We start from the raw sequence: 22036 nt of genomic DNA, 5'->3' as shown, positions 1-22036 counted from the left end.
TGTGGGCACCTGGCTCTGCTCAGAGGAGACCCCGGCAGTGCTCAGGGGGACATGTGGTCCCGGGGAGTGACCCGAGCCCCCCGCGTGCCAAGCCAGCCCCCCTATTCCACCGAGCGCTCTCTTCTCCCCCTAAAACTACTTCCCTTTCTGGGGGGGTCGGGGTGGGGGGATGCTATATCTGGCCATGCTCAGGGCCTTCTCCTGACTCTGCCCTCAAGAATCACTCCTGGATAGCGGTGGTGGGAAGTGCCATGGTTGTGGGGTGGTGCTGGTGTACAGGGTATCTGTAACACACTGTCACGAGCTACTTAGTAAAATAAATAAGTATTTAGGGCTGGAGTGATCGCACCGCGGGTAGGGCGTTTGCCTTGCACGCGGCCGACCTGGGTTCGATTCCCAGCATCCCATATGGTCCCCTGAGCAACGCCAGGAGTGATTCCTGAGTGCAGAGCCAGGAGTAACCCTTGTGTATCGCCGGGTGTGACCCAAAAAACAAAATTAATTAATTAATATTTTTTAAAAAATAACTTTTGGATTGGAGGGCTCAGGGGACCCTATGGGGTGCCAGGGACCAAACCCCAGTTGGCCGTGTGCAAGGCCAGCGCCTGACCCGCTGCCCTATTGTTCCAGCCCCAGCCCCAAAACTTGTTTCCGGAGAATTAGTACCCCCAAAGCTCTGATGAGATCCTAAGGAGTGACATGAGCCGTCACGCCCTCACCCACTCACTCGGCAACGCAGCAGCTTAAAGTCACTTCACCTGGTTTTTCTGAGAAAGTTAGTCTGTGGATAAGTGTTGGAACATCGTATACCTGAATCTTAGTCATTAATACCTTTATAAATCATGGTGCGTCTATAAAAATTAAAATTTTAAATAGAAGTTAGAGGAGAGAAATTTGTTGAAAAGAAAGAACAAAAATAAAAGAATGACACACGAAAAGAAGAGAAGGAAGGAAGGAAGGAGGGGGGAGGGAAGGAGGGAGGGAGGGAGGAAGGAGGGAAGGAAGGGAGGGAGGGAGGGAGGGAGGGAGGGAGGGGGGAGGGAGGAAGGGAGGAAGGGAGGGGGAGGGAGGGAGGGAGGAAGGGATGGAGGAAAGAAGGGAGGGAGGGAGGAAGGGAGGGAGGGAGGGAGGAAGGGGGAAGGGAGAGAAAGAGGGAGAAATGAAGGAAGAGAGGAAGGGAGGGAAGGAGGGAGGAAGGAAGGAAGGAAGGAAGGAAGGAAGGAAGGAAGGAAGGAAGGAAGGGAGGGAGGGGGAAAGGAGAGAAAGAGGGAGAAATGAAAGAAGAGAGGAAGGGAGGAAGGAAGGAAGGGAGGGAAGGAGGGTGGGAGGGAGGGAGGGAGGGAGGGAGGGAGGGAGGGAGGAAGGATGGAAAGAAGGGAGGGAGGGAGGGAGGGAGGGAGGGAGGGAGGGGGAAGGGAGAGAAAGAGTGAGAAATGAAGGAAGAGAGGAAGGAAGGAAGGAAGGAAGGAAGGAAGGAAGGAAGGAAGGAAGGAAGGAAAGAAGGAAGGAAGGCGGACTGAAGAATCAGTCTGAGGCAGGGCGGGTATAAAGTCCTGGACTGCCCCCAAGGAGGCAGCCTGGAATTGCCCAGTGGGCTCCTGGTCGTGCAGTGGCCCAGACAGGGGCTGCCGATGTGTCCAGGGCCAGGACTAAGGACAGGGGTGGCCGCGGTGAGTATTGAGCAGAGGCTGGGGCAGCAAGCAGCAACCCGATCGGCCTCTCTGGCTGCCTGAGGAGGCCTGAGCCCCGGCTGCCTCGGGCCCAGCTGGAGCAGAAAGCCTAGCCGTCTTCCTGCCTGCGCTGTCTTTTTTTTCCGCCCCACCCCCACCCCCAATAAATATTTTATTTGGGCACAATGAGTTACAAATGCGCACATGATAGTTTCAGGCAGACACGACCAGAAGGGCAGACAGCAGGTCCTCCAGGCTCCTTCTCTCGGCCAGCGAATCTCCTTCCTGAGATCCTATTGATTTTCCTCCAAATACAATCAGTCCCCAAGCTAACCGTGTTATGACGTCATTTATAATCTGTTTACTGGCAAGCCTGATTTTTATTTTTCTCCTGGATTCAATTAAGTTATGTCAAGGAGCAAAGTATCATTTGTAAAATGGGGGGGCGATAAGAATTTATTTGTCTCTATGTAGAAACAATAGGACAAAGGGGAGCAAAGTGGATTTGAGTAAGTCATGTGATCCAGAATAATCATGTCAGACATGGCTGGGACTGGCTGGGGTGACGCGGAATGAAACCAGTCTGAAGAACAACACCCCAGAACTCGCTCAGGTGTGGAAGATAGAAAAGGAAAGTCTGGCCAGACACAGCCCTGACCCATCACAGAACTGAGGGCAGCACATGCTGGGGGAAAAGGCAGCTCAGATAGAGAAGGGAGCACCAAGTAAAGGGTGTTTGGAGGATTCGCTCAGGATGTGAGATGCGTGCTGAAAGTAGACTATAGACCGAACATGATAGCCACTCAATACCTCTATCGCAAACCACAACACCCTAAAGGAAAGAGAGAGCAAAAAGGAATGCCCTGCCACAGAGGTGGGGTGGGGTAGGGGGAGATGGGATGGGGGGGTGGGAGGGATACTGGGTCCACTGGTGGTGGAGAACGGGCATTGGTAGAGGGATGGGTACCCGATCATTGTATAACTGAAACCCAAGCACGAAAGTTTGTAAGTCTGCAACTGTACCTCATGGTGTCTCACTAGTTAAAAAAAAATTAAAAAATTAAAAATTTTAAAAATGAATAAATAAAAAATAAAGCCAAACCCCAGGGGGAAAAAAAAGAGAAGAACTGAGAACTGAGGGGTGGAGTGACAGGACTGTGGGGAGGGCACTTGCCTGCATGCTGTAGACTGACTTCCATCCCCAGCAACATGTATGGTTCCCTGAGCCCCTCCCTCACCATCAGTGATCGCGGAGTGCAGAGTCAGGAGTAATTCCTGAGCACCATTGGGTATGCCCCCTCCAAAAATAAGAACTGAGGTGACCATCAGGGTTGACCATCAGGGTTGATGGAGTAACTTACTTGTGACAAGGTGCCAAAATAAATCCTAAGATACCCGTTCTGCCATCAACTGTAACCTCAGTAAACAAGAAGACCAGAGGAAGAAAAAATTTAAATGCCCAAGAGTCAAAAATAAAAGAAAATGCGGTTGTGGCAATCAGTGTCGTACGTATACACAAGCTGAAGCTCGTGCACCCCGAGCTTGACATGACGCTATAATGCAGCACAACTTCAATGAACAGATATAAACACAAAACAAACGCAAGTTCCTGGTGCCAGGAACTGCCCCAGCAGACAGGCGCACAGGCTTTGCCCACAGGAGGCCCGAGGACCATCCTTGGCACTGCATGAGGTTGCCCAAGCACCATTGGGGACCCAGAGCACTGAATCAGAAGTAACCATAAGAGATAACTCCCAACAAATGTTATCTCAGATCAGCACATAAATGAACTTGGAGGGATGAAGACCAGAAGGCAGAGCCTTTGCCATGGAGGCCAGGCCAGAGAAAATCAACCCCTAGATACAGGGGGTACGTGGGTGGGCAGAAAGATGGCTCAGTGGTCTGGAGCTTGGGGGAGGCCCATGTTCAACTCCCAGAGCACAGGATCCTCTAAGCACTGCCAGGAACAAGTCCTGAGAGGTTAGGAGTCCCCTAAATACAACTGGGTATTACCAAAGAAAAATCATAATAATAATAGAAAACAGGGGCTAGGGAGATAGCTCAGAGGGGTGGAGTGCATGCATTGCATGTGTGGGGCCCTTATAAGCCCCCCCCACACACATATCACAGGGCCCAAAGCATCGAACCTTCAGGCCTGCAGAGTTGGGCTGAGTGTCTCCAGAAGTGGTCCTTCCCCACCCCCAACCCTGTACTTCCAGAAACCGCAGCAGCCTCCAATTTATAAACGTCCCAGTTTCACCGGCTCATGATTAATCTTGAGGGAGGACTAGCCAAAGAGCTGTCCTGCACTGTTCACAATAGCCAGAATCTGGAAACAGCCCGAGTGCCCGAGAACCGATAACTGGTTAAAGAAAATTTGGTACATCTACACAATGGAATACTATGCCACTGTTAGGAGAGATGAAGTCATGAAATTTGCTTATAAGTGGATGGACAAGGAGAGTATCATGCTAAGGGAAATGAATCAGAGAGAGAGGGACAGACATAGAATAGACATGACTACAATCACTTGTGAGATATAAAATAACATAATATGAGACAGACACCCAAGGACTGTAATGATAAGGGCAGGAAGATTGCCCCATAGTTGGAAGCTGCTTCATGAGCTGGGGGAGAAGGCAGCTGGAATAGAGAAGGGATCACTAAGTCAATGATGGTTGGAGGGATCGCTCGGGATGGGAAATGTGTTCTGAAAGTAGATAAAGGACCAAACATGATGGGTGGCCTCTCAGTATCTGTACTGTAGACCATAATGCCCAAAAGTAGAGAGAGAGTATGGGGGAAATTGTCTGCCATGGAGGCAGGGGGAGGGATGGATGGGGGGGGGAGGATACTGGGGACATTGGTGGTAGAGAATGTGCACTGGTGGGGGGAATGGTGTTAGATCATTGTATGACTGAAACTCAAACATGAAAGCTTGTAACTATATCTCATGGCGTAGCACTGTCTGTCTGCCATCCTCCTCTTGTTCACTGATTTGCTCGAGCAGACACCAGTAACGTCTCCATTGTGAGACTTGTTGTTACTGTTTTATCGAATATGCCACGGGTAGCTTGCCAGGCTCTACCAAGCAGGTGAGATACTCTCGGTAGCTTGCTGGGCTCTCAGAGAGGGGCAGAGAAATCGAACCCTGGTCAGCCGCATGCAAGGCAAATACCCTACCCGCTATGCTATCGCTCCAGCCCATCTCATGGTGATTCAATAAATAAATAAATAAATAAATAAATAAATAAAAAGTTTTGTTCCTGTTCAACAGCTCCTAGAGCTCATGGCCGCATATGTGGCTGTAGAACCCCTCAAAATTCCACCATCCTGCCAGCCCAGGAGGAGCACAGCTGTTAGATGGGGAAGTAGTGCAGAATCCCATGAAGCTCAGCAAGCAAAAGCAGTAATACAGAAGGAGCAACTAGCCACAAGCATCCCAGTAAACCCTCAGACAAGGACTTTAGTAACACCCCTGCAAGATACAACAGTTTTCACTAATTTTCTTTTACTGAACTATGTTTTGATAATTCCATTTGCCTTTTTTGTCGTAATAAACAGTATAAAATAAATTGTTTTGTTTCTGCCAAGGGGGCAGATTTGAGGGGTGGGAAACTGGGAAACTGGAGGAAAAGGTTGCAGGAAGGTCAAACTGGTGCTGGGTTTGGTGCCAAAACACTGGATTCCCCAAAAGACCGTATTTGAACAATTTTGCAAGCCACAGTGTTTAAATAAAGTTATTAAAAAAATAATAAGTTCCCCCCACCAGTCTCCCAGCACCAATGGGTAACCCACCCCAGAAAGCCACTCCTTCCTCTCAGTCTTCAGAGACTGGTTTCCAGGCCAGGCTGTAATGTTTGTCTTTACGTCTTTTGTAAAAGAAGCACACTGAATTTTGAAACATAACTAAACCAGGGGCTGGAGAGATAACACAGCAGGGAAGGCGTTTGCCTTGCACACAGCCAACCCGGGTTCAATCCCAAGCATCCCATAGGATCTCCCAAGCACTGCCAGGAGTCATTCCCGAGTGCAGAGCCAGCAGTAACCCCTGAGCATTGCCAGGTGTGACCCCCCCCCCAAAAAAAAGAAGAAGCATCAGGCAATTGATGAGAAGGTTGAATGATTAAAAACCACATAACTGTATGAGCTGGCGGTGACGGGGCAACTGCAGTCTCATGGGAAGGGGGGTGGTACCAGCTCGTCCTTCTGCCCTACCGAGGTCATGAGTTGCCCTCCCACAAGCGGTTCTTTGGCATGGCCATGGCTCCAGAGGCAAAAGGACTTAGTCCAGAGCCCAGCAGCTTGCAGAAGAAAAGTGAATGGACCATGCATTAAACTATGGCACCATGCCTCCCCAGGATGGAAAGGGTGTTGCTCCCTTCCTCCTTTTCCCCCCCGGCAGCAAGGTGGCCGCCGCCTCAGAGCTTATAGGAAAGCCAGGTACGAGCCGGTGGTGACAGGGCAACTGCAGTCTCATGGGAAGGGGGGAGGTACTGGCACGTCCTTTACACCCTACCGAGGTCATGAATTGCCCCCCACGAGCAGCGCTTCAGCACAGCCATAACACCAGACACACAGAAACCAATCTCGTAATTATCTGGCTCTTTGCAGAAATCCAAAATCGCGTGGCCGCTATTAGGGCTGCATGACATTACATGATTCTCATAACCAGTTATAGAAAACAAAGTATTTCACAATGCCTTTTCAGCAATTCTGATTGTTTGGGGGGAAATTGTAAACAATAATGGTGCATCTTTTGTAGAAATAATGAATGTAATCATTGTAGAGAAGAGTTAAGTAGAAATCATCTGCCTCACAGGCATTTGGAGGGGTGGGAGTGGGGGTATACTGGGGTTCTTGGTGGTGAAGAATGAATACTGGTGAAGGGAAAGGTGTTTGATCATTGTATGACTGAGACTTAAACCTGAAAGCTTAGTAACTTTTCCCATAGTGATTCAATAAATAAATATAAAAAGAAAAAAAATTAAGGCGAAGTTCATGTCCAATTCAATCAGCTAATCAATGGCTGAATAAATAGCAGTACTCCTAAAAAAAAAAAAATAACCACATAATTGGGGCTGGAGCGATAGTACAGCAGGTAGGGCGTTTGCCTTGCACGCGTCTGACCCAGGTTTGATTCCCAGCATCCCATATGGTCCCCCATGCACCGCCAGGAGTAACTCCCGGGTGCAGAGCCAGAAGTAACCCCTAAGCATCGCCACATGTAACCCAAAAAGAAAAAAAAAATGTGTAATTTTAAATGACAAGATAATGAATCTGTCCCTGGATTTTCTTTTTTTTCTTTTTGGGTCACACCTGGCAATGCACAGGGGTTACTCCTGGCTCTTCACTAAGGAATTACTTCTGGCGGTGCTCAGGGTACCATACGGGATGCTGGGAATCGAACCCGGGTCCGCCGCGTGCAAGGCAAACGCCCTACCCACTGTGCTATCGCTCCAGCCCCTGGATTTTCTTTTGAAATTATACAGGCTGCCACAAAATCCTACTGACTATCTAGATCAGGACCGAAAATTGTGGAACAGAGTGATGGTTCAACAGGTAGGACTCTTGCCTTGCACATGGCCAACCCAGGTTCGAGCCCCCACACACCATCGGAAATAATCCCTAAGTGCAGAGCCAGGAGCAAGCCCGGAGCATGCACAAGCCTGGCCCCCTACGCCAGACAAAATAAAAGAGACTGAAATTGTGTCTTTCTTCGGAATGAGCAAGATCTCCCCCCACCCCCACCCCCCTGTGTTTCCCAGCACTGAGCCGGCAGGCTTCGGGCAGGAGGACACTCAGTGTCCGGGATTTTCCAGCTTTAACCCCCAGGTCAGGGCTGGAGTGACGGTTCAGCGAGTAGGCGGTACAGCAGGTAAAGCGTCTACCTGGATACCATCCCCAGTAAGGTGTGAGCCCACCAGCCAAGCATGAGGAACAGACCGGAGCAACCGGCCGGGAGCAGAAGCACCCCGCCGTCCTAAGGAGAAGGGACACTCTGGGCACGAGCCCACTGATGGAGTCCCTGCCTGGCTCACGGCCATCTGCTTGGAAATCTTTGAGGAAGTGACCACCCCTCATCCCCAGTCCTCCACTGTCTCAGTTGGATCCTTCTAGAACCACCGCCTCGCCCCACCCCTACCAGCTGCAGCCCCCTTTATCCTGCTCCTGGGTCTGAACTCCTTTAGAGTTTGATCATTGGTCTTGGATCACCTGGTCGAGCATCCCCCTGTTTGCTTGCTTGTTGGGGGCACTGACCCCAGAACCACACATGTGCGAGGCCAGCGCTCTCCACTAGGCTACCCTCCCCCAACTGGGCCAGGACCCGGGTGCCTTTCCCTCCCTGCATACCCGCCTTTCTCGCCTCAGTTCCTCTTGGTCTCCCATAAAGATGTCCCACCCACCCCCAAACAGGCTGGGAGTCAGTCACCAGGAAAATGGCCTTGTTCTAGAAAGAACCTGAAGCTCACCTGCCCTGGGTGACACAGTCACCAGGCCGGAAAGACAGCTGGCTACTGTGTTCTCCTGTGTCCCAGCCTCCTTCCAGCTCTCCCAGAGCCTGACGCAACCCTGACCCAGCCCAGGAGAATCACCTCAACTTCCAGCCCTCGCTCTCCTGATCACTGTCCCAGACCCAGGAAGACACTCGGCCCCAGCAGGGGGCAGTGATGGGCTCACACAGACTCCAACCTGACCAGATGCCCAGGAGAGACCAAACACTCACTTTCTTCTCTTGGGACTCGGCGAGGTCGCCTGCATCTTCTTTATCTTCTTTTTCTGCCTCATTTTCTCCACTTTCTTCAACATTCTCTGTTCCCTGATCATAAAAAAAATTCACAGTATGGCTAACCTGAGAAGGCTCCAAGGAACCATCAGACACCCCAACCCACCCCTCACCCCTCACCCCCACTGCCAGGTGATAGCCTCTGCTGAGAAGCAGCTGAAAACAGCCAGTGAAGGTCTCTTGTCTGCCTTCGCCAGCTGGAGGCTGCTCATTGGAGGGTATCGGGAACTAGAGAGCTCAGAGGCTGCAGCGGCCGCACACGAGGCTGCAAATCGGACAAAGGGTATTTGGATCTATCGGTGCAAGCCCACAGGACTAGCTCATTGGCCAGGAAAAGTCATCAGCCCCTGAATGAGGAGTTTCAATTAACCCACCAAAAACTTATAAAGAAGAGTTCAGAGGCTGGAGCAATAGTATAGCAGATAGGGCATTTGCCTTGCACGTGACCAACCCGGGTTCGATTCCCAGCATCCCATATGGTCCCCCAAACACCACCAGGAGTAATTCCTGAGTGCATGAGCCAGGAGGAACCCCTGAGAATCGCTGGGTGTGACCCAAAAAAACAAAAACAAAAAAAATAAGAGTCCAAAGGAATCAGAATTAGGCGAGGTTTGCTTCCTTGTGTGTGTGTGTGTGTGTGTTGGGAGGTGGGCAAGGATCTGTAATCTCAGATTGCTGAGGAAACTCCAGCTGAGAGCAGGAAGATCTGGATGCTGGGTGACAGGTAGAGCGGAGTGAGACATTTATGTTTTGTTCTTACGCCTCAGGGCTTCCTCCTACCCAGCATTCATGTATCACTCCAGGTGGGGCCCATGGGACCTATGGGGTTCTGGGAATTGAATCCACCCAGGTCAGTCATGTGCAAGGCAAGTGCCCTCCCCACTGTACTATATATCTCTGGCCCAAAGATGAGAGTGATACTTAGTAGACAAATAGATGGCCCATAGAAACATATAATATACCCATAAATAATAGATGAATGCATAGACAGATACACACATACACGGATAAATAATGGATAACAAGGAGATAGACAAGAGTGGTGATACATATATACTTGATCATAGATGATATATAGGTTAGACTGATAGATGGGTAGATGGACAGATGGGTATTCAGACAGTTGAATGGCTGGATAGATGAAGGGGTGGATGGATGGATGGATGGATGGTGAATGGATGGATGGGTGGATGGGTGGGTGTGTGGATGGATGGATGGATGGATGGATGGGTGGATGGATGGATGGATGGATGGGTGTGTGGATGGATGGATGGAGGATGGATGGATGGATGGATGGATGGGTAGATGGATGGATTGATGGGTGGGTGAATGGATGGATGGATGGTTGGATGGATAGATGGGCAGACACACACATGCAGATGGATGGATGAGAGTAGACAGATGATAGATAAACAGAAGACAGGTAGGTAGACGACAGACAGACACAGAGCAGCCTCGGGTCCAGTGGACACCGTGTGGCACCGATTCTCACCTCCGTGGTACCCTGTGCCTCTCCCTCTACATCACCGTTGGGAAGTGAAGATGCTCCCTCGGGGGATTCTGTCACCTGCACCACAGAAATCAAGACATTTTCTTGAGAATAATAGCTTTTGGGGGGGGCTGGGGAGGGGAGGGGATCTGGGAACACTGGTGGTGGGAAGTTAACCCTGGTGGTCGGATTGGTGTTGAAATATTATATGCCTAAAACTCAACTATCAGTAACTTTGTAAATCACAGTTCTTTAAAATGTTTTTTTACAAAAGAGAGAATAATAGCTTGTATCGCAATATCTTTTAACTATTAAGACTGTTCGCATCCTTCCTTCCCCCTTTAGCAAACTGTGGCCTAAATGTAGGGCAGATCCCTACATGAGAGACAAGGAAACAAGGGCAGGAAATGCCCCCTGGGGTCCAGAGCTCGATCCACAGCCCTTCTGGGTCCCCGTGGCTCACCCAGCAATGCCCAATCGGTTCTTTCTTCCCATCATGAGAGGGAAGTACATGCGGGAACAGGTGTGAAATATTCTATGTTCTTATCTCAAAATCACTTTACAGTCTCCTGCCCCCGCGCCTGGCTATTCCTCGCCGGAGCCCCTTGGAGGGGAGCGGGTTGAGCTTTCCTCCCCGCCCTGGCCAGGGCCCCGGCAGCCGAAGACCTCCAGGACCAGCCACCACCATGCTGAGACCACTCTCCGCACACCTGAAGGTACCGGCAGAGGGACAAAGCCACGTGGGTTCCGGGGCCAAGATCTCCAAGCCTACTCGGATTGGAGTCGAGCATCCTCCACCCAGATCCTCCAAATTCCAGTAGGCGGGGGTCACACCCACCAACTGGCCCCCTGGCGCCGTGTAATCCCATCAGTGGCCAAGACTCTGAGACTATAAAAACCAGCTCCCAGAACTGCGCGGCCGCATTTGCGGCTGCGTGACATCTTATTATAGCATCTCATTCCTACTTTGACGGCAGGGTCTGGCAAACTCCCCGTGGCGCACCCAATATGCCAAATACCAGTAACAATGATGGGTTTCATTCTCCTAAAGAGCCTTGAATATAACCTCAGGGCCAGGATGAAGGAGACGTTACTGGGGCCTGCTCGAGGCAATCGACGAATAACAGGATGATCTGTGATCTGTGATCTGATCTCAAAAACACTTTACTGACACAGAAACTCACATATCACCCTGATATAGCACCCTCATATACCAACTATAGTTCAGTAAAATGAGGGAAATATAGGTCATTTCTATTCAGAAGCCCCTGAAGCACATGAGACAAACACATGGACACTCTCAAATCCCACCAGTGTATTATTAAAATTGTAAATTTAAAAAAAATTGACATGCATATTAGCACTGTAGCACTGCACTATCCTCCCATTGTTCATCGATTTGCTCGAGCGGGCCCAGTAACGTCTCCATTGTGAGACTTGTTGTTACTGTGTTTGGCATATCGAGTACGTCACGGGGAGCTTGCCAGGCTTTGCCGTACGGGAGAGATTACTCATGTTATATACGTGGGAACTGTTCCATTTGTTTTGTTTTGTTTGGGGGCCACATCAAGCAGTGCTCAGGGGTTAATTCCAGGCTCAGCACTCAGGAATTCCTCCTGGCAGACTCAGAGGACTATATGCCAGGGATCAAACCCAGATCAGCCGTGTGCAAGGCAAGCGTTCTACCCATCATACTATGGCTCCAGCCCCTGTTTGCCTTATTCATCCCTTAAAAAAAAAAATCACTGTGGAGTTCATGTCCAGTTCAATCAGCTAATCAGTGGATGAATAAATAGCAGTACTCCTACATTAAAAAAAATTACTGTGCATGACTTAAATTTTTATCTTAATGGACATTTATCCTGGTTAATTTATATGGTTTCATTCTTTCATACATCTGCTTCATATTAAATATGTAAAATTTTACTCAGACATTCCCCAGTTGATGGTTGTTCAAAATGTTTTCCTGTTTATGCGTCTACAAACAACACTATATTAAACACAAACTGAACAAAATTGTGGGATATTGTAATTACATTTCTTTCCCACCCCCCTTCTTGGTTTTTTGTACCACACCCAGCTGTGCTCAGGGCTGACTCCTGGCTCTGCACTCAGGGATCACTTCTGGCAGGCCCAGGAACTCCTATGGGGTACCAGGAATTGAACCCAAGTTGGTCGCTTGCAAGGCAAGTGCACTACCCACTGTACTATCTCTCTGGCCCCTAAAGTATTTTTTCTTCCTTTTAAGGAGATGAAATGTGCTACAGGGGGTAGGCAAGATCGTTTAGAGGCCAAAGTGCTGCTGTGCACGCGCCCAACCCCAGCACACCTCAAGTTCTTCTCAGCACCACCAGAAGACCCCAGAGCCCAGAGCCAAGAGTACCTCCACTACCATCCCCCCCAAAAAAAATGTAATAGACTTAATGGTTCCATATAAGTAGTGAGACCGATTTTGTTTTCTTTTGCTTGCCACCAAAATATCTAAAAGGTAAAGGTAAAGGCCCTCCCGTTGTTCGTCGATTTGCTCGAGCGGGCCCAGTAACGTCTCCATTGGAGACTTTGTTGTTACTGTGTTTGGCATATCGAATACTCTCGGTAGCTTGCCGGGCTCTCTGAGAGGGGTGGAGGAATCGAACTCGGGTCGGCCATGTTGGCTGTGTGCAAGGCAAATGCCCTACCCGCTGTGCTATCGCTCTAGCCCTCATTTGGTTTTTGTTTTGTTTTTGCTTTTCAAACATCTGACGATGCTCAGGGGTTACTCCTGGCTCATGCACTCAGGAATTACTGCTGGCAGTGCTTGGGGGACCATATGGGATGCTGGGAATCGAACCCAGGTCAGCCGCGTGCAAGGCAAATGCCCTACCCACTGTGCTATCGCTCCAGACCCGAGACATCCATTTCTCTTGCACACGATTCTCATTCTGCTGCTCAGGCCTCGGCCCTTCAGAAGCCACCCATAGTAAATGAACAACAAATGCGCCCAGTCTTTGCCAATGCAGATCCGTCCATGGGCTTCTTTTCCTCTGAGGCCCCCACGAGCATTTCCAGATGCTCGATGCCAGGAAGGGTCCTGTGCAGTCTGTTGGCTGGGTTCCCAACGGCATCTCCCCACAGCTGTGACCACCCGGGCCCTGGCTCAGGATCCCGACACCCAGTCAGGGAGCAAACGCCAACGACCACCTCGGTCCAGCAGACAAGATGCCACACGTGGGGCTACAGCAGTCACTGCTGGACACGCAGGGGCCTGCGGCTGGGCTGGGGACTCTGTCCCTGCTCTCCGGCCGCCCTTCCCCGGCGGGTCAGTGAGCTGGCTGCCACCCAGGCTTTTTATAAACCGACTCCGAAGCGGTTCTGTGAGGTGACATGGGGCGCTTGGGAACAAGAGTCCCTCTGCCTGACCTTTGCAGGATCCGAGGTGTTAGAGGAGCTTTTCACGCCCCGTGCTAAGTGAAAGTGCCGGGAAGCCCCACCGGGATCCCCCGTCACACGGGAGCAGCCTCGAGTTATTCAAATCAGAGCTGGTGCCATAGAGTGAGCTTGCTGCCATAGAGGCAGGCTAGGGGGTGGGAGGGGTGATGGGAGGGAACCTGGGGACACTGGTGCTGGGAAATGTACACTGGTGGAGGGGTGGGTGTTAGAACACTCTAGGACTGAAACCCAATCGCGAACAGCTTTGTAAGGGTCTAGCTCACAGTGATCCAAGAAAAAGGTTTAAAAAATGTGGGGATGTCAAAAGGAGAGAGACAGAGATAGACAGAGACAGAGAGACAGAGAGAGACAGAGAGACAGAAAGACAGAGAGAGAGACTGAGAGACAGAGACAGACAGACAGAGACAGAGAGACAGAAAGACAGAGAGAGAGACTGAGAGACAGAGATAGAGATAGAGACAGAGACAGAGAGACATAGAGAGACAAAGACAGAGACAGAGAGACAGAAAGAGACAGAGAGACAGAGAGACAGAAAGACAGAGAGACTGAGAGACAGAGACAGACAGAGAGACAGAGAGACAGAAAGACAGAGACAGAGAGACAGCGATAGAGACAGAGACAGAGAGACATAGAGAGACAAAGACAGAGACAGAGAGACAGAGACAGAGACAGAGAGACAGAGAGACAGAGACAGAGAGACAGAGATAGAGACAGAGACAGAGAGACAGAAAGACAGCGACTGAGAGACAGAGAGACAGAGAGACAGAAAGACAGAGAGACAGAAAGACAGAGACAGAGAGACAGAGAGACAGAAAGACAGAGACAGAGAGACAGAAAGACAGAGACAGAGAGACAGAAAGACAGAGACAGAGAGACATAGAGAGACAAAGACAGAGACAGAGAGACAGAGAGAGACAGAGGCAGAGAGACAGAGAGAGAGACAGAGACAGAGAGACAGAGAGACAGAGAAAGACAGAGAGACAGAGATAGACAGAGACAGAGACAGAGAGACAGAGATAGACAGAGACAGAGAGACAGAAATAGACAGAGACAGAGACACAGAGATAGACAGAGACAGAGACAGAGACAAAGAAGAAAAGTGCCTCCCAGAGAGGCAAGCAGTGGGGGGGGGAGCGAAACTTGGGGCACTGGTGGTTAAAAATGTGCACTGGTGAAGGGACGGGTGCTGGAACATGATATAACCAAAACCCAATTATGAACAACTTCATAACTGTGTATCTTCCTGTGATTCAATTAAAAACTTAATTAGAAAATTAAGTAAAAATGAAAAAATAAAGAGCGAGCTTGCTTTCTGGCGGCGGCGTCATCCACGATCCTCCTGGAAGAGTTGCCTGGTGCCTAGCCTGGTTTTACCTGCCGAAGACCAGCAGCAGAGGCTATGAGCGACTCAGGCTCCTCCCGACACGAACACGGGTCTGGACGCACCCGTTTCCTGTGGGATTGTCCCATTGTCTCTTCTCAGCGGAGAGATTATTCATTTCCCAGCTGACATGCCTCGGCAATGCTGTTTATAACAATGTGGCTTGGTGACAAGTCATTTAATTTTCCATAAATCAAAGGTCTCTGTCCTCCCAAGGATCCCGGGAGGTCCTTGAGTGCTGCGCTCACATAAACACCTATAACCCGGCAGAGCTGACAACGCCGAGGCTTCTAGCACAGACGGGGCCGCTACTGAGCACAGAGCCTACAAGTCCTGCCTAGTGCATCTCTCCCAGGGAGAGCTGGACCTCTGCCCAGAGGCCCCACGGCTGGAGCCTCATTCCCTGCCTTGCTTTCTCTTGCAGAAACTCTCCTGCACTATGGGCAGTATCTGAAGTACAGATCCGGCAGACTCCCAAATAAAGAGCTGATCACTTTTTTTGTGTAATGGGATCAGAATGAAACATAGCAACATTTACAGACTCTTACAGACTCTCAAACAAGAGTGAAAAAGAAAGGCCTAGAATCTGGAAAAAACCTGAGTGCCCGAGAACAGATGACTGGTTTAAGAAACTTTGGTACATCTACACAATGGAGTACTATGTAGCTGTTAGAAAAGATGAAGTTATGAAATTTACATACAAGTGGTACTACAAAAATGCTAAGCGAAATGAGTCAGAAAAGAGGGATAGACATAGAATGATTGGATTCATCTGGGGAACATAAAGTAACAAAATAGGAGACTAACACCCAAGAGTGGCTGAGATTAGTACCAGGAATTTTGCTTCATGGCTTGGAGGCTAGCTACACATGCTAGGGGAAAAGGGAGCTCAGATAGAGAAGGGAGCACCAAATAAAGGTGTTGGGAGGATCCTCCCAGGATGGGAGATGCATGCTGGAAGTAGACTATAGACCAAACACGATTGCCACTCAATGCCTCTTTTGCAAACCACAGCACCCAAAAGGAGAGAGAGAACAAAAGGGAATGAGGCGGGGTGGGAAGGGGGGGATGTGGGGAGGGATACTGGGATCCATGGTGGTGGAGAATGGGCACTGGTGGAGGGATGGGTATTTGATCATTGTACACTTGAAACCCAAGCACAAAAATTTGTAAGTCTACAACTGTACCTCATGTTGTTTCACTAACAAAAATTTTTTTTAAAAAATGTAAATGATGGAGAATGGGCACTGGTGGAGGGATAGGTACTGGATCATTGTATAACTGAAACGCAAGCACAAAAATTTCTAAGTCTATAACTGTACCTCATGGTGTTTCACTAATAAAAAAAAATTTAAAAAAAAAAAGAAAAGGAAAGGCCTGCCTTTAGGCAGTGGGTGGGGGTGGGGTTGAAGTGGCAGGAGGGATACTGGGGACACTGGTGGTGGGAAACGTGCACTGGTAGAGGGATGGGTGTTTGATCATTGTAGGACTGAAACTCAGTCGTGAAAGCTTTGTAACTGTAGCTCAAGGCGACTCAATAAAAATTAATGAATTGTCTCAAATAATGTTTTTGCTTTTAAAAAAGAAAACTCAAGAGGTCAGAGTAATAGGACAGCAGGTAGGGCGTGTGCCTGGCAGGCGGCTGACCCGGGTTCAAGCCCCGGCATCCCATATGGTTCCTTGAGCACCAGCAGGAGTAATTCCTGAGTGCAGAACCAGGAGTTAGCCCTAAGCCACTAGGTGATGCCTGTCCCCCAACCCCAGCCAAAAAAAAAGAAATGAAAAATTAAGTTGCAGAACGGTCCAAAAATTACAATCCTAATTAAACATAACCCCAATAGGTGGTAAAGAATATGGGGAAAGGGCGATAGTGCCAAGTCCAAATCCGTGTCCTCCAGCGCCACCTGGTGGACTCCCTCCTCCAAGACATCTGGAATCACAGGCCGGAGGAGATCAATAATCTGCTTTTCATGATAGGGCGATAGCACAGCGGTAGGGCCTTTGCCTTACAAGCGGCCAACATGGCAGGCCCGAGTTCGATTCCTCCGCCCCTCTCGGAGAGCCCGGCAAGCTACCGAGAGTATCTCGCCCGCACGGCAGAGCCTGGCAAGCTCCCCGTGACGTATTCGATATGCCAGACACAGTAACAACAAGTCTCACGAAGGAGACGTTACTGGGCCTGCTCGAGCAAATCGATGAACAACGGGAAGACCGTGACTAGATAGGGAATCTCTATGGATTTCCATGAGGTTGGCAGCCCCGGGGAAGGTGGCAGCAGACGAGGCGGAACAAAGAGACCTCCTGGTTTCTGCGGCCTTCATGTCACCTCACTAAAGCAGGTCTGCTCGGGCCAGAGAGATAACACAGCGGGGAGGGCCTTGCACGCAGCTGACCTGGGTTCGATCCCCAGCATCCCATAGGGTCCCCTGAGCACCAGCAGGAGTAATTCCTGAGTGCAGACCCAGGAGTAACTCCTGAGCCTTGCCAGGTGTGACCCAAAAAGGAAAAAATATAAAAACAAAGCAGGTCTGCTCACACACCCACCATGGAGTCACGTGCGTGACTAACGCTGCTGACTCCAAGTGAGTGGTCAGGATCAAAGGGCTGTTTTTACAAAAAGGAAGCGGGGAGCAGGGTGATAACCCGCCAGGATGGACCCCTGGGCGCAGAGTGAGCCCTGAGTATCAAAACCTCCAAACCCCCAAATGGAAGAAAATTAAGCAACCAATGGGATGAAAGGCAGCTGAAATAGAGAAGGGACCACCAAGTAAAGGGTGCTTGGAGGGTTCACTTGGGATGGGAGATGTGTGCTGAAGGTAGACTATAGACCAAACATGATGGTCACTTAATGCCTGCACTATAAACCACAACACCCAAAGGGAGAGAGAGAGTGAAAGGGAATGTGCCTGCCACAGAGGTGGGGAGGCTTGGGGTGGGGGTGACGGGAGGGACACTGGGGACATTGGTGGTGGAGAACGGGCACTGGTGGAGGGATGGGTACTCGATCATTGTATGACTGAAATGTAAGCATAAAAGTTTGTAAGTCTAACTGTACCTCACAGTGATTCATTAAAAAGTTAAATTAAATTTAAGCAACCAGACACACCAGATTCCTGCAGAAGGGACGAAGGGACGTGCTGGCTGGACTGTGCAGTGGACAGGCTTTGCAAAGAACCGCTGCGGCCGATGTGATGAACTGTCTCGGGACTGCAGCCACGGGCCAACACAGAAACTTTAGCAAACAAGCCGATACAAATGAAGGGCCCAGTCCTGAGGAAAGCTGCAAAATCAGGGCGCCTGCCTTGCCTGCAGCTCACCCCACTTTGCAGCACCCCGTGTGGTTCCCGAGCCCGCCAAGAGTGATCTCTGAGCACTGAGCCAGGAGCAAGTCCTGAGTACAACCAGCTATGGGCCCAAAACCAGGAAAAGAAGAAGTAGCCGCCCGGGATGGAGCCCAGCAGTGACACGACCCGGGTGCCACCCCGGCGCCAAGACTAGCTGATGAGTGAAAGGGCAAGCAGAACTCCTGCCACGGAGACTCAGAATTCCGTGCAAGCAAACAGCAGCACAAGCTTTGCTTCCCCCTTGGTTACTGAGTCACCGGGAGACACAGTTACAAGGCTGTTCATGATTGGGTCCCAGTCATACAGTGTTCCAACACCCCTCACCACCACCAATGTCCATTTCCCTCTCACCACCCCTTCCAGCCTGCCTCTATGGAAGACACCTCTTCCTCTCTCCTCCTCCTCCCTCTCTTTCTCCTTCTCTCTCTCCCCCTCTCTCCCTCTTTCTCTCCTTCTCCTTCTCTTCTTCTCCTCTATCTCCCTCTCTCTCTCTCCTTCCTCTCTCTTTCTCCCTCTCTCTCCTTCTTCCTCTCTCCTTCTCACCCTTCTCTCTCCCTCTCTCTTTCCCCCTGTCCTCCTCTCTCCCTCCTCCTCCTCCTCCTCCTCCTCCTCCTCCTCCTCCTCTTCTTCTTCTTCTTCTTCTTCTTCTTCTTCTTCTTCATCTTCTTCTTCTTCTCCTCCTCCTCCTCTCTCTCTCTCCCCCTCCCCCTTTCTGGGCTTATGTCTTGCAATACAGGTGTTATAAGGGTATCTTGTATATCCTTTTTTCCCTGTTAGCACTCAGTCCTTGTCCAGAGTGATCACTTCCAACTGTCACTGTCATACCGGTGCCATCTCTGTCCTAACTGAACCTCTCCCCGACTCTCCCCCACAACCTGTGCCAGGTTTCCAGCCAACCATGGACCAGTCCTCCTTGGCCCTCGTTGTTTCTACTGTCTTTGGGTATTAGTCTCATACCGTGTGTGTGTGTGTGTGTGTGTGTGTGTGTGTGTGTGTGTTTTAAATATCCAGCAAATGAGTGCGATCATTCTATGTCTGTCCCTCTCCCTCTGACCCATTTCACTCAACCTGGATACTCTCTGTATCCATCCGTGTATAAGCAGATTTCATGGTTTCATTTTTCCTGGTGGCTGAGTGGTATTCCACTGTGTCGATATGCCAGAGTTTCTTTACCCAGTCATCTGTTCTCGGGCACTTGGACTGTCTCCAGATTCTGGCTGTTGTGAACGGTGCTACAGTGAATATGGAAGTGCAGATAGCTTTTCTGCTGTGTGTTTGGGGGCCCCTGGGATAAATTCCCCTGAGTGGTATTGCCGGGTCATAGAGAAACTCAATTTCTAGTTTTCTGAGGAATGTCCACGTTGTTTTCCAAAAAGTCTGAACCAGTTGGCATTCCCACCAACAATGAAGGTGAGTCCCCGTCTCCCCACATCTGACGCAGCATTGTTTTGTTCTTGTTCTTTTGCATGTGTGCCAGTCTCTGTGGTGTGAGATATTATCTCACTGTTGTTCTGATTTGCACCTCTCGGATGATTAGTGATGCAGAGCGTTTTTCTCATGTCCTTTGGGCCATGTCCATTTATTTCTTCTTTGAGGAAGTTGCAGTTTATCTCCTCCTCATTTTTTTTAATGGGGTTGGATTTTTTTTTCTTCTATCTGTTCTATCAGTGCCTTATATATCCTGGATATTAATCCCTCATCAGATGGGTGTTGGGTAAATAGTTTTTTCCCATTCCGTGGGCTGTCTTTGTATCCTGGTCACTGTTTCCTTTGAGATGCAGAAGCGTCTTAGTTTAATGAGGTCCCATTTATCTTTGTTTCCACTTGCTGCGGTGTTTCATCCTTGAAGATGCCCTTAACTTCACTGCCACTTCCCTTAACTTCTCTGCATCGTTTTCCTCTCCTCCTTAGCACGCCAAGAACATGGGTACGCATGGATGTTCGTGAACGAATGTGTCTGCATTTGGGGGGCAGAGACAAAGAAGCAGGGGTGCTGGATTCCAGGAAAGCTACCTTCTTACTTTTCCCAGAAGCTTCCAGAGTGTTTTCAGTGCATCGGTGAACCTGCTAGATTCAGGTCTTTGTTCCATTTTGATCTGCCTTTTGTGCCTGGCATTAGACAAAGGTCTGAGTTCATTTATTTTTTTTTTTTGCATGTGGCTGCCCAGTTATTCCAGTACCACTTGTTAAAGAGGCTCTCCTTGCTCCTTTACCAAAGACTAAAGGTGACAGAAGTTTTAAACAACCATCCTGAGGACAACAGCCCTCTTTCCTCTTTTTAAACAAATTTCCAAACAGGAATGGAGAAAACAAAAAAGAGCGTTGCGGAGGGGAGGAGGAAAGACTGCTCTCCTTCCTGTCTGCTCACTCTTGGGGTGAGGGTCCCTCTGTCCCAGTGTCGACCTAGGAAAGGGCAAATCTGCCCTCAGACTGTTGCTAGATCTTACTGAGCAGGACAGAAGGTCCCTTCCACCTACTGGGCCTCTGGCGGTCAGACGCAGGCTCTGGTTGTGACTGAAGCGGCATCTGCACCCGACGTTCAATAGCAGAAAACGGTGTCGGCAAAGTTGTGGTCACATCACCCTCGTCCACTGTAGGTGGGAACGTCGTCCGGTCCACCGATGCACTGAAAACAGTCTGGAAGCTTCTTGGAAAAGTAAGAAGGTAGCTTTCCTGGAATCCAGCACCCCCGCTTCTTTGTCTCTGCCCCCCAAATGCAGACACATTCGTTCACGAAGATCCATGCGCACCCATGTTCTTGGCATGCTAAGGAAGAGACCCGGAACATGGAAACAACCCCACGTCCAAGGGCACATGGAGGGATAGAGAAACCATGAATTTACAACCCGAGAACAGATTCACCCGCTGCACCAGTGAGGGGGCGGGAGAGAGGGAGGGGGTTGGGGTCCCTGCGGGTGGGAGGTGGGCACGCCAGCCAGGGCTGTGATTAATGATGCAGCGACTTCAGAAAAGGAGAAGGGATGAAAGAGAACTTGTTAAAATAACGTGCATGAGGAACTGGAGCAATAGTCCAGTGGGTAGGACGTTTGCCTTGCACGCAACCGACCCGGGTTCAATTCCCAGCATCTCATATGGTCCCCCAAGCACCTCCAGGAGTAATTCCTGAGTGCAGAGCCAGGAGGAACCCCTGAGCATCTCTGGGTGTGACCCCAAAAAAGCAAAAAAAATAAGAAGAAGAATAAGAATAATATGCATGAAAAACCATCCTGAGCAGTCGTGTACATCACAGAACCTCCATCAATCAATTAAAAACATTAAATAAGAAATAAATTTTAAAAAAGAGGCTGTGACTTAGACACCACGGAATCTTAAGGTGCAGCGAGAAATGATGAAATCTCGTCATTCCCTGCAACTTGGATGGAACCAGGAGGTGTCATGTTCAGTGAAACAGGTCAGAAGGGAAAGGACAAATACCAGAGGATCTTGCTCAACTGAGGCACAGGGAGAAACAAAAACAAGGAACAGGCAGTATCAGACGTTGACGAACCCTCGGCCTTTGATTATAAAACTGACATTAGCAAGCAGCGGGGTGGGGAGCAAGGGAAGACAGCCTGGACCGGAAGTGACGTGAGACAGTGGGGCAGGTCTGGGGCTCTGGGTGGGGGGCGGGGAGAGGCGCAGTGACTGTGCAAAGCCATAAACATTAAGATCACTGTGACCTGGTTACCAAAGCCGCAGTTTAAAAAATGTTTAGAGAGAGAGAACTGGGGTGGGGGTAGTGGGAGGGATACTGGGACCATTGGTGGTGGAGAATGGGCGCTGGTGGGGGGATGGGTACTCGACCGTTGTATGACTGAAACGCAAGCACGAACGTCTGTAAGTCTGTAACTGTACCCCACGGTGATTCATTAATAAAAAAAATATCAAAAGAAAGAGTGAGAGAGAGAGAGAAGGAAGGAAGGAAGGAAGGAAGGA

The 22036-nt window shown here is 49.7% G+C and overlaps 1 protein-coding gene across 1 annotated transcript in view; it reads right to left on the bottom strand.

The window, feature by feature from the left end:
- The window catches only part of SH3BGR (SH3 domain binding glutamate rich protein), a 52965-nt gene that overhangs the window by 9457 nt on the left and 21472 nt on the right, over positions 1–22036 (bottom strand). The window contains exons 4-5 of the mRNA XM_056119559.1: positions 9950–10024; positions 8398–8490 (exon numbers count right to left, since the gene is read on the bottom strand). Of these exons, the coding sequence (XP_055975534.1) occupies positions 8398–8490; positions 9950–10024 (168 nt within the window). The remainder of the gene's footprint in view (positions 1–8397; positions 8491–9949; positions 10025–22036) is intronic.

This window comes from Sorex fumeus, unplaced genomic scaffold (assembly GCF_029834395.1).
Source record: "Sorex fumeus unplaced genomic scaffold, SorFum_2.1 ptg000041l, whole genome shotgun sequence".
NCBI classification, from domain to species: domain Eukaryota; kingdom Metazoa; phylum Chordata; class Mammalia; order Eulipotyphla; family Soricidae; genus Sorex; species Sorex fumeus.
Note: the sequence above shows the minus strand (reverse complement) of the source record. Positions and strands in the feature narration are given on the sequence as shown.